Raw genomic sequence first — 17555 nt, 5'->3', positions numbered from 1 at the left:
CACGCGCGATCACAACCGATGAAGCAATCGATCATGAGAGATCGAGCGAAAAAAGCTCCTCCGCACACGTTCGACCGCCGTAATGACAATTACTGCAATTTTGAAAGGATACTTCCTGCCAAGCCGGAGCACACGCGATTGTGATCGCCGTTTCGTGGCGCGCTATTGCGGCCATCATCGGCGGTAATGCGTACGGATAAATGCGGGAGAGCGATCGGTGAAATATGGAAAATTGACGCGATTTGCGGCAACGTATCTGTACTTGCATTTCCTCGATTATTATCGCAATCATGGCGGTTCCCGGCGGTAGTGATGACAGTCGTGAATGACTTTCATTCGTTCAAATATTGAAGATAGCGTGGTTTATAAATCTGATCAATTATTTTCTAGGAATACACCGTCTAAGGAGTGATTTTAAAGTTTAGGAATGATCTTAAAGCTGTCAATAATAATATTGTTGGTAAGGCAATATGTAATGGCTTATACAAATGACAAAACGAAGAAGCTCGACAAATCTGTATTAAATTGTTATAAACATGATTTATGATACATACGTTGAAAGAAAATAATGCTAAATTCAAGTAAATATTTGCGTATAAAACGTATTGGAGTGATTATTTATTATATATATTTTAGATTACGTAAATATTACTTGAGTGTATCACTTTTTTGTCTTTCAATATGCTATATTCAACTAATATTTACTTAATTCAAATGAAATAATTACTCCAATACTCCTATATTCCGTTATCACAGCAAAATTTTGTTCTAAGTAATAAATATCGAAGAAATGTCACGAGAAATTTACTTTAAAAAAATTTAACTTACAAAATTTATTTACAAAATTTATTTATAAAATTTACTTACAAAATTTACTTGCAAAATTCTACTGATTGTAGATCTTTATTTAACCATTCTATCTTGAAAGAACTCTAACCAAAAGATACAAAGGGAAATGTAGCGTATATTTATTATTAATATTGCCAAAATTGCGAAATCTTTACGGATTAGCTCAGTCATATACTTCAACCGTTATCAAAAACTATGCAATTTATATCAATTTTTAGAAAACTAAATCATTAGCGATCTTGTAATCTTGTAATAATCTTGTAATTTTTAATAATATTTCCATAAACCTCTTTTATCGTCTTTTCTCTCGTTTTTCACTAAAACCGCAAAAGCAATTGGTCGCTGGAATTAAAAACACAATGTCGGAAGTCGTTTTCGTACCTGTGATACGTGCAAATAGTTTTAATTTAACTTCAATTATCTTACCTTCGGTATGGCGGATCTTTTCCTAATTTTACACATGTATAGATCACACGTTTCGATTAATATGCTGTTAAAATTGGAAAAGATTCCCGAGAAAATTACAGACCAACTGCTTTGAATGAACTCGCATCGTGGAAGACGTCGTGGAGCGTAAGCGCATCCGTTCTAGGGGCCTCTCTCTCCCCGCGACGACGAGCCCGTGTCCGTCCGCGTTTCCCCATCAGACATTTTTTCGCGCTTCGATCGCCATCATCGTCTACCTCCGAGAGGAGGCGTCTTCATCCACTAATTGAATCAGTGTTGCTGCATGAGGCGCAGTACGCGCTCCGCGGGTATTCCCTTATTTCCCACTTTATTCGCGATTCTCTCTCTCTCTCTCTCTCCTCCCTCTTTCTTCCTTCCCGCAGCCGTTCTCCGCGTTTGGAAGGCGGATATCGCGGTTGTCGCTTATGCCCACGGGCGTTAAGATTAAGGCGGCGATCGCGGAGTGCCGGGAGGCCGTCTTTACGGCGGCGGCTTGCTGTGAAACCGTACGCCGATTCTCGATGGCTTTGCGCCATCATTCCACAACCCCGTGGCGAACCTTAAGCGACCGCCAGACTCCGTAAGAATCCCGGCGAGTTATCCGCCTCCTCCTCCGCAGACTCGGCTGCGCATACCTCGCGGCCTGAAACCGCGAGGGTGTTGCGCGCCTCTCTCGAGCGTTTCGACTGCGGAGACGCGCTCTTTCTTTCTCCCTTTTTCTCTCTCGCCCGGGAAGAAACGAGTTTTAATTATCTCCCGTCCCGATATCGATCCGACGATCGGCGGTCGCGGCCCGAGCGCGCGCCGAGGGAAGCGGGGTGGACGGTTATCGAAATAACGAGGTCGTCTCTCCGAGATCGTCCGCATGCGGCCCTGCCCCTCTATGGATCGAACGGCCTCAAAAACCCGCGGACACCTAATGGTATCCTTATGCGCTTACAACAATATGGTTAATTGAGGAGAGTATTCCGCCGGTGCTTGGCCGGCGCAGCGGGTCCATTATTCGAATTACGACACGACCGTCTCTCTCGGCGTGACCGCGGCGAGTTCCGCGTACTTTTCCGGAGCTCGTGTCGGACATGATAACGTTATTATTTAATACGTCCGCCGCCCGCGTCGACCGGCCGGACGCAACTCTAGCGCCTTTGTGGCTCGCAAATCAGGATCGTATTTTGAACGAGGACTCCGAGCAGACAAAGGTCTGACAAAAGTCTTGGAAGTTATTCCGAACCTGAGAATCGTTTCAAATGCTCCCTCCAATCTCGCAGCCACGAAGCCGGCGCGTGTTCATCTGAAGCTTCGACGCGTTTGAAGATTCGTGTCGGCCGCTCCGACGCCGTAAAGCGTCGTGAGAAAAGTTTGTTTCCCAATAGCTGAGCATAGCTAATTGAAAATGAACTCCGCGAAAGGTTCAGAAGGAGAAACCTCCCGTCTCGGATAAAAAATTCCTTGGGATCTAATTGGAATCCAGTGCGATTTCTCAGAATAATGGTGAATTCTAGTCGGAAAATCTGGTTCAGGTTCTGGTTAGAAGTATAGTGTTTCAAACTATATTATAAATGGGAGATAAAAGCAGATCTTATTTCGTCATCCCCGATGTTTTCCCAAGGATTGTTTCTAACTTCCATTTTACACTACGATTGAATAAAATATACCGAACACTTTGAATATTCACATTTTATAAGTACACACACACACATACACACACGATTTTTCTATGACTAGATGAATAATGTGAAATATTAAAATAATTGTTCAACTTTACGTTATATCGTAACTTGAGTATTATTATATTTTATGCCCGAGTTAACACAGGCGCGTGCATCATGACAGTGCACGGAAAAAATTAATATCAATTCAAGACTTATATTCTCATATAAGCAAGAGTATATAATCTTATATGAGAATAAAATCTGCTTACATATGGAGAAATTCTATATGGTTCTAATAAAAATATCATATTCATGTGATTCGAAAATAATTTTCGCGAATTGTGAGAAAAAATATTAGATACGTGGAGAAAATATTCTAGTAAAAATTATCGCGAGAACTTTGTAATGTTGGACCATATCGGAATTATGATTGAAATTATGACGTGTATTATAATTTTTGGCGATATGTACAATGAAATACGTCACTAAAGATTACAATACACTATCATAATTTCAGTTATAATTCTAGTATGGTATAATTCTAGTATGGTCCAACATTACAACATTTTTGCGGTAATTTTTACTACAATATTTTCTCCGTGTAGAAAGAACGATATCTTCAAACTGATATATAATTCTTAGTTTTATCTTCATATAAGATTATATGTTCTTGTATATGTGAATATGAATCTTAAATTGATGCTAATTTTTTTGTGTATAAAATAAAGCGTTGCCCGAATTCATTCGGGCTTGCTCAATTTTATCAGTACCGCTTGTTCAAGTTAATTCGGGCGTGTTAACGGGATGAACATAGTGACGTTAAAAATGAAACCCCGTTCATTAATCTCCTAATCTGATATTCAGTCAAACTGTCATTCGACTCTGACGATGATAGCCGCACGCATCGCATAGCCAATCAGCATCGTGGAAAGAAGAGGCTTCATTCCATGGATTCCCAATCAGTGTCATAGCGAAATAATCTATTTTCGGATTCAACATCTTCGGACATTCTAATCGGAATTTGTGCTATACCTGGGAAAATCTGAGAGAATTTCTGTGCGGGATGGCTCCTTTCAAAGTTCAGGCAACTTTCATTGCGCTACCGCCAAAACGATTCGTCTCGCGAGTCTCCACTGGGAAAATTGCAGGGAAAGCGCGTAGCCACCGAAACGCGCAAACTGCGAATTCGTTCCGCACCCGCTCGTGTCGAGGCGCCCTTCCAGCCGTGCTCGCGTTTTTCCTGTTTTCGCGGCCGGCTGCGGAGACGCGCTTGATCCCTTCAACGAATGCGACACAATGAAATTGGATTAAAGTCGTGCCCTTGGTAGCTCGGCGGCTCTCTCGCTGCTTCTTTCTTCCTTTCTTTCTCTCTCTCCCTCCCCCCGTAGCGACGCGACGGTCTCGAGAGAGCGAGAGAAGTTTTAACGATCTACCGCCGTACAAATTGTCGAGATGCTATCATCTCTCAGCGGGGGGAGAGAAAGGTAGTAGGAGAGGTAGATAGGATGATACGACGCGCGAGATGAAGGCAGAGAGACGGAGGGAATGAGAGAAGGAGAGAGACAGAGAGAGAACGAGAGACGGAAGGTAAGAGGTAACGAAGAGGCAGCAGGGAGAAAGGAGAAGATGCGAGGGAAGATTAGGGCGGCATCTCCCCACGGCGAGGTCGGTAACAGAAACTGCTGTTGGTGATGTTCCTGATGCCGCGCGAGCGAGCGCGTTCCCGCCGCCGCTGTTGCTGCCGTCGCGCGTTCGCGCCGCACACGGCTGCCCTCGGCTGACACGATTCGTACGTTGAGGATTCTCAACAGTAAATTACAAAATATGCTAAGCGGCCGATATAAATCAAAAGTGGGGCCTTCGTGGGTCCCCGAGGGGTGAGACAGAGTCCTTTACCCGTCGGCCTCACCGTCTACGCGTTCCACGATGCGCGCAGGGGTAAGGACCGCGCGAGTAGTTCTGCGTAGCGACCGGGTCCGAAAATCAGCAGAGAGAGAGAGAGAGAGAGAGACCCCCCCGTCACGAATCGGGAACGAGGGAGAGTCCTTCTCTCTCTCTCTTTCTTCCTCGTTCCTTTTCTCGCGCGCGACGCGCAAAACGGCGATGCAGTTTGCAAACCGAGCAAATGGACCGGAAGACTCGTACGCGAGATATAAATAGGCTCCGGGCGACCGGGAGGAGAGAAGCAATATATCTACCCGACTAAACTCCACTAAATTGCCTCGTGGTGGTAATACGAGAGAGGAGCGACGTGGAATCGGGTACGTTCGCGGTTCACGCGCGAGAGAGCGAGGAGGAGGAGGAGAGAGAGAAAGAGCGCGCGGAGGGCCCGTTCATCGATGCGGCACGCTGCGCGCGCGCTCGTTTAAGCGCGAGAGATTTATGGAATATCGATAAACTCCCGAAGAATTGCGATCACTGTTCCCCCCGCCGATCGTAATAGCGCGTTCCCCTCGTTTCGCTCTCTCCCGTCCGCGCGGCGCGCCTGCTCGTAATTGGCCTGAGCGGTGAACGTCGGCGAGAAAAGAGCCGCTGGCTCGCAGTCGGATTTTCCCAATTAGCGGGAGGACCTTCCTCTTGCTGCACTTTCGGCTGTACGTTACTTAACCGTTTAAGGTTAAACAGTGTACGTAATAATGTGCATTAACTTTGGGCCTTTGCTAAATTTCGTCTGTTGGTAAAGTAATGGTTAAGTAACGGTTCTGCCGGATATAATATTATCAATTCGTCTTGAATAAAGTTATACTCTCCGCCCTAACTCGCGAAATAGTGTCTTTCGAGCTGAAGGCCAATATATGCAGTTACATGTAAAGTCATCGTCGACGCTTGGATTTATAATATATAAAGTTATTTGTGAAGAAATATAAGTATTCTATTTATGAAGATTCGGTCCAATGTTCTTCAACGACTGTGTTATAAACAAGCGGAAAATAAAGATAAATATTTTTCAAAGAAAACAATCTTAATAGTTTCTCGTTTTTATACCTTAAATGCCTAATATAGATAATTATTTGTATCCAGAAAATCGTATTTCTCGACGGCCAATTTTATTCGGGCAGAAAAAATTTCATCAGAAAAGTCCTTTAAGACGATCTTCTATATTACAACATTTTACTCCAATGTAATCGATGTGTGGGTCTTAAAGGGTTAATCCTGCATCGCCAAAGTTGGAGGTACACGTTGAAATGAAAACCCTATGTAATTACGAGGAACATTTCGAGGTTAACATCTCGAATTTGGAAGTGCTACGCAATAGTATCGCCAAATTCGAGATACTGGTGAAATGTCCCTCTGTAATTACGTGGAAATTTTTATTTCAACGTATACCTCCAATCTGGCGATACATGCACTGAAAAAAAAATGTTATATATTCAAGTAAATAATTCTACAAAAACTCCAATACTTCTAAGCAAATTTTTACTTGGATTAAATAATATTACTGAAATTTAATACTTTGTGGTTACATTCCAGTAATATATTTCATTGATTTAAGTAAAATTTACTTAATCCGGGTAAAAATTTGCTTAGAAGTATTGGAGTAATTATTTACTTGAATGCAGCATTTTTTTCCAGTGTGGTTAACGGTGTATCGAGAAGGCGAGAGAAACGATAGAACACGTTCCGAAACTCGTCACGCGTGTATGTGTCTCATTTTCGTGTTTATCCCGCAATTAAGATAACGAAGACGCGCATCTGCGCGCCGAAGACGCGGCTCAAATCGTCTAATTAACGCGTCAGAGCGACGTCTGTTTACGCCGACTGATTTTACACGCGATTGTCCTACATAATTGGCCGCGGTAACGAATTATGGCTCACTGCAAGCACTCAATTACGCGGGCCGGGACTATTAATCGAGATACGGCAAAACACGAATAGCTAATATCCCGCGGCCGGCGAGTCGCGCTGAAAGCGCTCTACAGCGCGCCTGGACACCGGACTATCGGCGGATCTGCGCTAATCGAGTCCTCCCGATGCACCCGGTGTGCGTATAGTCGTCACGCACACGCACGCGTTTATGGATGAGCCACGTGCACCGCGCGGCTAGCGGCGCGCTTCTAAATTAAGCGCATCGCGCAGAGAGCCCCGCGCTCGAGTGCATAAAATTGCCCGCCGTGAACGGTGCGAAAAACGCTTTTACGCCGAGGCCACGCATTTTTCAGTGACCCGCGAAAAATAATTCCGCGTTCTCTCCTCGCGGCGATCGTATTAATACAGGAAAATTATAATGACCGTGTTCGTATGTTCACTACCAGTATTAAAAATCTATAACATACGTAATACACGCATGAATTGTAGATTTCCAATACTGGCAGTGAATATACGAACACTTCTAATATCACGGAGTAATAACAGCAACGGGGATTACATTAGTCAATAAACTATTGGTATTAACTCTTGGTATTATAAATTGATATTCCATTTGAATTTCAATTTCTTCTGTTCATGTTTATGTGTAGTAACAGAATATGACAATAAAGAGGATCGGTCGCCTTGAAGGAACCTGAATTTTTCTACCGCGGAATCCATGTATTACCCGAAAAGTGGGAAAAAGATTCCGAAGGACAATATTTTGAATAAGAACTAATGCACCGTTCTTTTGAAATAAACATGAGTTTTGTAGCAAAAAACAGCGAAAATTAACTCAAGCACCTAATAGTATTTACAGTTTTGTGTTTATATATCTGAGTTCGAAACAGCAAGTTGTATCTTCGTTGTTTATCTACTCTTTTCTGTTTAAATGTGCAAACATTAAATATTTGTCAACCAAAGGCCAAATGTACAAAAAATTTGTTTTCTAATATTTTTTCAAAACTTCCAAGATCACAAATAATTATAAAAAGAACAATTGAAATCTCTAGGAAATCGTGCTCATTAAAGAGTTAATTCGAGGTATATCGTTTGAGAGTAAGGAACATGGCGATTTAATAAAATTGAATACTCATCGCGAGAGCGTCTTGGGAATTTAATATTTCGCGGCGAAGACCGCGACTCACCTCGCTTCATTGCGGAAAGATGAATTCCGCCCGAGAGAGCTTGATTTATCACGAATTATTAAAATTACTCCTCGGTCCCGCGTGGAGGCTCTCATCTGTGTTGAAAGGCAAAAACTAACGTCAAAAGCTGTTTTTCCACGGGTCATTTTTCACTCAGACTCTCCGCAGACTTCCAGTCAATCTTTGTCGAGAGCCGGGAGAACGTGCGCGCGCGCGGATATTCCTGAATTATTTAAATGCGCGAGAGAGGTGCGCGGAGTCTTCCTTCATCCGCGCGAGCGTGATTATATTCCGTGGATCGAGCCGTGGAAAATCGCGATTCTTTCCCGGCCTCGCGTATGATTACGAAGCTTACACGCGCGGATGGGAATCTGAAATAGCGAGATACCGAGGAGATCCTGGCGAAGCTCCATAGCGGCAAGAGAGCGTTGCGTAAAGCGTGCATAATAACGGCCGTTGTCTTCAGCTCCTTTTATCGGAGATTAATTCGCCAACCGTGAAATTTTGCTCAAACATTATAGCGCTTGATATTACGGAACAATAAAAGAACGCACACACGCATTCTCCATCGTGAGAAATTTACAAAAATTCGACAGTATCGATAGCCTGCGCAACGATCTTATAAACGTCACGGTATTCGATTTTACACGAAATGTAAGACGCGCATTTACCGTCGCGAGATGGTAATTCCTTTAAATTTGAAGCCGCCGGCAATCTCTCCTCTCTCTCTCTCTCTCTCTCTCTCCCTCTAAATCTAAACAACGATGACATAGCTAGCGAAGATGAGCGGTACCGACGTATTATTACGAAGATTATTTCCGGAAAATCTCCTACCGGGTCATAAGTCACGTTAACATGTTCGCTACTGCACAAATCGTTCATTGTAACTCTTGCTAATATTGCTGTAAATATTTTTAGTAGCTATACTTGATATAGTGCATGTTTATACTTATGCGTACATAAAATATATTAAACGTATTAAATAAGCGAATTGAATACTTGTATCACATACTTGTGTGACGCTGGTACACGGAAGTAACAACTCCGTTACCCAGTCAAAAACGTACAGTTCATTCGAATCAACGTCAAAAACCCATTGTCGAAATTTAGATTGATTCGACGTCAAAGACATAATTATAGACGTGTCTTCAACTGCAATTTCAACATCGAATGAATTGATTAATCGTGTCTCAAAAGAAGAAAAAACTCTGCAAACTAAACTACCTACTTTTGATAAGATATAATTTGCAATAGAATTGGAAAATAGAAATGTATTTATGATCTTAAAAATAAGAAGTAGAAATAAAAATAAAAAGTTGAAAAATAAATATTTGGAAAAATTGGAGAATGTACACATTTATAAAAAAAGATTACATATATTACTGCATATACATATTGACCTTTGAAATGTTTTTTTTTTTAACAAATCAGAATCCTTTATTTCTATCCCTAGGATGGAAATAAATCTTTCTGCTTACGTTTTACTATGCACCACGAACTTCAGGCAAGAACAGAAGTGGATAAAGTAGGAACTTTAATTCATGTCGATTTAACGTTATCGCAAATTTGTCCGCAGTTATCATTGATATTATAATTACTTTATCATTGACTGATAATAACGATCAAGAATCAATAACAGCCAGTTCAAATAAATAATATAAACAGCGAAATGTTGAAAATTACATAGGTCGATATTGTAGCAAAATCGACATTCATTCAACTCAACGGATCATCGGTCGTTTCGGCATCGAATCAGATTCGATTCAACGTTGCGCTTCTATCTGGGTAAATATAAGGCGTAACTATAAAAATGAGAGACAATAGGCAAATGTATAGAACTGTTCAACCAGTCATAAAGCGTAAATAAGCTATGTTTATTGTTAAGCACTACAGTTTATGCATGCTTTATAATTGGTTGGACAATTCTATACGTTCGTTTATCGGCTAATTCTTATGGTACGTCTTATATTTACGATTACAGCAAGCCATGTGTTAAGGCCTTAATCACTTTTTTCAGCAGTGGAATGATATTTTTCTCTGTATACTCACGTGGACCAAAGCTCGTGTGTGGGCGGCAGCTTGACGTCCGCCGTCGTCTTCTCGGGCAGCTTGTAGTACTCGTATACGTACGAGGCGGAGGGATCATCTCCGTGGCTGGCCACCGCCGACACCTGGTGCTGTTGCTGCAGGTTTAGCATTGCTGCGGTCGCCACGGAGAGCGGATGCTCGCAGTAGGCGCGCCAGTCGCCCTCCATACCCTGCACCTGCACCTGCACAGCGGCGACCCTCTTGTGAACTTCCGGATCGGCGCCCTCGGCGCCGCTCTGCAGGGACTGCGCCGCCTGGGCCGCCGCCTCCTCTGCCCCCAGCTCTTCCTCCTCCTCCGGTTCACGCTGACCGGACACGTAACTTTGCTGTTGTTGCTGTTGCTGCTGCTGCGCGTCGTCGCTGACGACGTTGCTGTTGGTATCTTCCTCGCCGCGACTGCGTCGCCTGCAATTACATGAAAAGATTCGTTCATTCACGGAAAGTTCGCGTAATCGATGCGAAATATTCCTTAGCGATAAGAAAAAAATATGTCAAGAAAATATTTATGTCGGTGATGTATTAAGTTTAAATAATAGTATCGATAAACGTCCGCAATAATTGAAACAAACCAAGTTGACTCACAAACTCTTTGTGTTTATTTACTCATGATACGAACGAGACTGAGCCGAGGCGATTGTTTCTGCTAGGTAAGATTGAATATTCATATCTTAGAATCCTTCATTTCTGTCCTTATCTTAACACAATAAATCTAAAGACAATGATTAATTGCGTCGTGTACGTCGAAACCGGAAGGTCAACATCGACCACAACACGTTAAATTAATATACATCTGTAGATTCGAAATCACACTTTTGCTTTTTATATTGCAAGTAAATTTCTACATTATTAAATGATATCGCAAGCAAAACAATCAGCGTTGACTCTTATTTGCTTTTTCTCTCGTTTCTGTAGATTGTATATTTTGAAAGCCGTCACACTTATCATCGACTTGGTACTTTTTCAGACATCCAACAAGGATCTTTTATTTTTATTTTAATATCTAAAAGACTTCACGCAGAAAAATTATTTATTGGCATAGCAAATTGTTTGTTTCTATAATGACAGGAAAAATATTTGTTACACGGAAAACATCATTTTGCTGTTGTAGCAAAACCTTGCGACAGCAATAAAGTTTAATTGGCAAAATTTAATTAGCAATTCATACTCTTAACAAATCTTTCTGCTGTCACTATGGTAACAAACAATTTGCTATGCCAGCAAAACATTTTTTCTCCGTGTTCTTACGAAAATTTCATAGAACACTGAAAAATAAATTTGAGGTTCACCTGACGAGAGACAACCAACGCGTTTTTTGACGGCGACAGGTTGTCGATGGAAACGGAATTTCTGATTATAAGAACGAAATTTGGTTCACGAGAACTAGAAATTCTCTCCCCTTCAACGCAGAACGCGTCTAGTTGTCCATTGTCGGCTAGGCCGCACCAAACTCGTTTTTCAAGCGAAAAATGATAAATCTGCACCGATCTGATATCACACGTCCGCTTTCTCATGGGTCCGCCGGCCTTGGCGGGGACCCGTCAAGTGCGGTAGTATAAAGCAGCGGTTAACATGAAAGTGCGTAAGTACGTAATAACTAATTATCTCTTCAGTGAGAAGGCCTCGTTATGAGCGCGCGTCCTCCGCAGTGTCTCGCAAATCTATCGGCAGGAGGAAGCGTGTCCCCCGCGATCAACAGAATACTCGTCGTACGGCCGATTCCCGCTGTTGGCGACGGCCGTAAGCGACACGACAGCGTGTCGCTTGAAAAGTCTCCCCCGAAGGTCGCGGTAATGAATGTGCCGCGGGATAACTGTTAGAAATACCCGGCCCGGTAGAATGTAATAAATTACAACGGACCCATCGAATTTATCAATTAGCGATAATCGCGGCGCATAAGCCGCGCTGATGATTCCTCAATTTAGCAATGACCACCAGCGGTGGAAGTGCGTCGTGCGCGGCGCATAGTTGCGCCGGTAATTTATCGCCGACGCCGCACATCGCGATATCTAATCGCCTGCGCGAGACCGCGAGAGAGGGTATACATACGCGCGCTTTCGACTCCGCGCTCAGCCACCTGGATATTTGTCACCGGTCGTTACTTTACGCCGAAGTAATATCTTCCGGCTGGCGGGGACCGTCCGCGATGATGAAATTCATGGGAGTGCGCGCGAGGCGCGGGGACGACTTCGCGCGTCGAAAGGAAAAATAGAAAAAATATATATACTCGACGATGAGGATGACGAGGACGACGACGCTCGTCTCTCAACACTCAATCGTACATTTGAATAAAGAGAATCGAAGCGGGCCCGACTGGGGATGAACGGTTATGCGATAAAGGATCGCGTCTACATTTTTCTATATCACTTCGTGACCTTAAAGAGATATTTCACTGTGTTTAGTCCGCGAAAACTGTTGGTTCGGGTAAAGCGAAAGCGTGCATTCGGTTGAGTGAGTATGACCTCGTCTTTAGGTCGGAAAAGGCTACTTTTCTGTAACGAATGGTTATTGCGGACTACATGCGAGTATATTCGAATATAACGTACGTAATGTTAACGTGCTATTATGTTTATTTTTCGTTGTAAGCATTTGGCCAAACGGTAACGCACTGGCATTTACCGTTTGGTCAAATGTTCACAACTTATTGAGTTGTAAATGTGTGCGGTGCTATGTAAATTTGAAGTGTATAAACGTACATTACAGTTACGAATAAACACACGACTCTTTAACGTATTTTTCCCGGATCGAAACGAAATTGAATAAAAGAGGAACATATTAAACGCTGTCACTTGTCAGCTGGAAAACGAGTATTGAAGACGGGCAATCTTCTCGCGCATATTCATACGCATATTCGCATGCACTCGTCATATTCCTTCACTTAGTAGATCACATGTATGTGAGAGTGCACGAAACGGACATAAAAATGATAGAACGAGTTGATAACGAGCCAAAAATGGATCATATGAGAAATAAAAACAGCGAAATATTTTTGTAAAAGAATGCGTTTTTATCTCTCTCTCTCTCTCTCTCTCTCTCTCTAAATATATATATGTCTGTAGTATCTATTACACTACCCATTTAGCATGGACTGAAAGAAACGGAAGTGCTACATTCAAATGAATATTTGCTAAAAAGAATATTGGAGTAATTATTTTACCTGGACTAGTAAGTGATAAATATTACTTGAATGTAGCACGCTGAAAGGGGAAAAGCGCTACACTCAAGTATAAATATTTACTTAATCCCCGGGTAAAATAATTATTCCGACATTCCTTAGCAAAGATTGATTTGAACGTAGCTCTCCTTTCCGCTGGCATTTACCCGTTCGGCCGAATGCTCGCGCCGCATCGAGTCGGTACGACGACTTCTTTATTCATGGCGCAGTTTTTGCCGCGCGAAGAGATATCTGCATTTCAGCACTTGAATTGCCGGCGCGGTACGCGCATCACCTGTCTCCGCGCGACCGGGATGAACTTGATCGCGGATCGAGAAGGAAAGCTCGCGCATTGCCACCGGGTCGGAGCAGATGACGGGAGGGGAGGCTGGCGACGAAGGCGGGTAGAGAAGGAGGGAGGGAGGGTCACGTCGTAAATACGTATGCACGTACGAAGATTAATTATTATAAACCCCTGCCTGTTGCCTGCAGTCATCAATTTATACTCCTCTCTCGTGCATCCCAATTCCAATCCCGATCCCGATCCCGTGAGTCGCGCTGTGGAATAAAGGCTCATCCTCTCTAATTTATGCATGTCGAATCAATCTCCCTCCTTCCACCCCTCCTTCCTCCGTCTCTCTTCCTCGCTCGTTCTCGCGCTACCTACGGTCGCCTACTTCCTCCACGTTCCTCTTCGCGCACCTGGACAACCGTCGACCCTGAGCGTGCGCGCGCGCAAGAGAGAGATAAAGACAGGGAAGGAAAGAGAGAAAAGGAAAGACCAGCCACCCCGATAATGAGGACCCGAGTTATCCTGTGCAAATATTTTCCTCGACGGCTGTTTGCACAGGCACGAACGGGCCCCACGGGCCGATCATCGAAACGCGCCGCGGACATGCGCGTGTATGTGAGTTTTTGTGCGATGAAATGTCGGTCGGACGGTGTGTGTGCGCGGTTGCGATTCCGTGGCTGCGATTCCGCGCCCGGCATAATACCCGCTCGTCTAGATAATGAATTTATGCGCGCGGTCATCCGGGCGAAAACTTCATTCCGGACGAAGCGCAAACACAGACTTCGCCGGCGATGAAATATCTCGCGCCGCGAGAAGCTATTCTTCTTGTCGGTGGGATCCCCTCGACGTCTGTTATCGTATCGCGCGTATGTTTCACTCGAATCCCCCTTCCGCCGCATTAAACGATAGCGTGCGTTTAGCATGTGCGACGCGCGCGCGCGAGCGAAGCTATTCTTCGGCAAACGTTTTCTCACGGGGCGCAGGTCGATGTTTATGGCGCGACGTTAGCAGTAAATTCGTGCGATTACGAGTTTACACACGGGGGAATTAATTGCAATCACGTATCCGCGCGAGCCGCGGGTTCAAATAAATTTCAACCTCCTGCGGAGCGATCGAAACTGCCGTAATTTCGGTGAGTTCGATTCTCGATGTTGCGGGCGTGGAACGCTGGTGTGGTCTCCGTGTGTCTGTGTGTGTGTTGTGCGCCAATTATCGCAAATAAATATAGAGATCGTTACTTTCGTACGTCGAAATTTGGATTCATCGGGGCTGCGGCGCCTTCTCTGCCTCTCGTGCGTCGTAATTTCGCATCGTGTAATAACACCACGCGCTGTATGCGCGCCGCACTCGCCCGTGCGTTTCTTTATTTACGAGATTCGACACACGCACATAAATCCCGACGGCTTCGTCACATTGTATGCCTGCGCTCCGAGGAAATCCGCTCCGGAGCGCTTAATAAATGAAGCCCCAATGATGATAACTTATGATGCACGACGCTCAAATGATAACCCGCGCGGCAGGCAACGGCGCAAATAATCGGACAAAATGCCCGGCGTGCGGCGATCGATCCCTCGTTAACGCATTTCAAGCGAATCCGCCGTAATAATGCACGGAGACCTGGCAATTTCGTTCGCGGGATCTCGCCGGCAGCCCTGGGGACGCGCAAGAAGAAGCTTCCGTCGAGATCCGCCTCGCCGTTCGCTCGCACGAGAAAAAGCCGCGCGCACGATAAGACCGCTGAAAGCGCTCCCGAACAGAGAGAGAGAGAGAGAGAGGATCGACCGCTTCGTCGTCGTGCGTTCGCTCCGAGGACGACCGAATTTCGGAATAATGCCGGCACGTATCGCGTCGCATTGCGTGCGCCGCGTTCGTGCGTACGCCCGTAAGTACGTACGTGACCGGTGTGTATCTCGAGCAGGTAACACGAGAAAAAGGTTAAAAGGGAGACGAGCGAAGAGGATCGCCGGACGGAAAGGAAGAGGATCGCGACGTGGTGAAAAGAAGCGGGGAGCGAGAGAGAGAGAGCGGACGTCGTGTTCGGCTCGTAGACGAGGATACGTTCCGAGGACACCGGCGCGTATATGCTAGGCTGGTGGATACATATGTAAATTGCGAGTACCCCTATTACGGAGACTTCACCTGCGCATCCGGTTTTCGCGTGTGCTTTGATTTCGTCCCCGTACGTCACGTCCTCCTTCCCGTATCTTTTTGCTCGTGTCGCTCGGGAGCGTTTTCTGCACATACCAGTTTTCTATAACGCTAAATCACAGCCCGATTTCATTAAAACCTTCGGGATGAGTAATTGCCGGTGTATCGGCCGCGCGTCCGGCACGGTGGTGCGCGTCTGTGTTTAGACGGCGATATATCTTGGAAATTAAGGTTTGTCCCGATGGATATCGCGGCGTCGTATCTCAAATATCGCGCGGTTTCGACGACGCGGTGTCGCCGGCCGTAATCTTCCGATGTCGTCTTATTGTCGGCGACGTAATGGGATTCGCGTGAAATCGCATCGCAGCCGTCGGCCGCCTCGCGCGTAAAAACAGGACGGGCTCCGGGGACCGGCCGAAAAATACCTCGGATAGCGGAATTTTCTGTCAACGTGTATCGAGAAGATTTCTCATTCCACCTCTATCCGACTCGTCGAGTTCTCCGCCTGGCAATAAAACGAAGTTAATTCGCGATCGACGGGGAGATAAAATTTCGCGCTCACGTCAAGGAAGAGTCCGCTCTCGCAGTGGGGCTTAGATCGTTCTCTAAAATATTCGACAAGCCTGAAACGTCCCGCTCATTCGGGCCGACGAGTAATTTATTTATACTTATCTATACTAAGCGGATAAATATAGCAACGAGATGAAGGATCTTTTCCACAACGGCTCATTTATGACGTGTAAAATTTCGCTGTAGCAATGAGGCGTACCACGAGGGAGAGAGAGAGAGAGAGAGAGGTACAAGGATTATCTCGCTGGGAATCACGTCAATTTCTTCCCGTCGCTTGTAACGGCCGGCCTATCGCAGGAAGGACTGCGAGCCGATGTTCGCCGAGCACAATCCCGGGGGCTTGTGCCCCGCTCATGTGTCTCACTACTGAGTCTATCCATCATAGTTCCTGACACTCCGAGGTCACTAACACGGGACTAATACTAATGCCAAAAGAGTGTTTGACGGTTTAAGTACAAGCATGCTTACGCGGATGACGGCGTTACGAGCCGGTATTAGCCTCAGCCGGAATACCTTCGAGCGAGGATCGACGCTCCTTGAGAAAGAAGCCTGAGAGAGAGTGGAGGGGGGAGGGGGGAAGAGAGAGAAGAACGTTTTATCGTTATTATTGCCGTTTCTTTAAATTGTCGCGTTGCTGTTCGATTTACATATTAAATGTCTGTTTTCTTTTCCGGTGCATTAAGTCACAAATATCATAATGACGGCGGCTCGAGCCGCGATAATAAAACCAGTTTATTACATAGAGAACCGCGCTCTCGATTACTGTATAATACGGGAAGGTGAAACTACTTCCTCTCTGTGAGAATAGCAGAGGCAATCGTAACGAGATTTTTATATATAGTTCAGTTGAGACAAATTTATGTATAGTTCTCTTAGACAAACATGTTAGTTATCGCCAAATATATGCCAACGAATAATATTAATGGGATGCCAAAGTCGATGATGAAATTAATAATAATTTTTATATTTTTCGTACATATAGATCTTACGCAAATGTAGGCGCAATATAAATAATTGTTTTCGAAAAACAAATTCTCTCGCTGGACCATCGGTTGCGTTTCAAACTGCGTCGAAGAAAGTGTAACAACCTTTTTGTTCACGACTGTACAAGTTGCAGGATTTCTGTACCAAATAAATATTCACGCTAACTGGCAGCTAAAGATGTTACTTTGGTATTTTTCATCGTTTTCAGTACATACCTGACAATATTCCGATTTTTTTTCGCGCGTTACTTTCATCATGTACACAGAGTAAAGGATTTCTCTGGACTTTAGAAAATGTCTTTAATTGAAACAAACTTGTCCTTTGGAATGGAGCAAACAAACGAATGTTTGATTCAACAAACAGGATTGTTTGGTTTCTCA

The 17555-nt window shown here is 44.4% G+C and overlaps 1 protein-coding gene across 1 annotated transcript in view; it reads right to left on the bottom strand.

Annotated features, from left to right (window-relative positions):
* Positions 1-10233, bottom strand: part of LOC106748517 — a gene marked incomplete at its 3' end in the record, with an annotated part of 43260 nt that extends 33027 nt beyond the window's left edge. Inside the window, exon 1 of the mRNA XM_014627116.1 lies at positions 9992-10233. Coding sequence (XP_014482602.1) covers positions 9992-10197 — 206 coding nt within the window. The remainder of the gene's footprint in view (positions 1-9991) is intronic.
* Between the last annotated feature and the right edge of the window lie 7322 nt (positions 10234-17555).

The sequence above is a fragment of the Dinoponera quadriceps genome, unplaced genomic scaffold (assembly GCF_001313825.1).
Source record: "Dinoponera quadriceps isolate SergipeBrazil2010 unplaced genomic scaffold, ASM131382v1 scaffold2976, whole genome shotgun sequence".
In the NCBI taxonomy this organism is placed as follows: Eukaryota; Metazoa; Arthropoda; class Insecta; order Hymenoptera; family Formicidae; genus Dinoponera; species Dinoponera quadriceps.
Note: the sequence above shows the minus strand (reverse complement) of the source record. Positions and strands in the feature narration are given on the sequence as shown.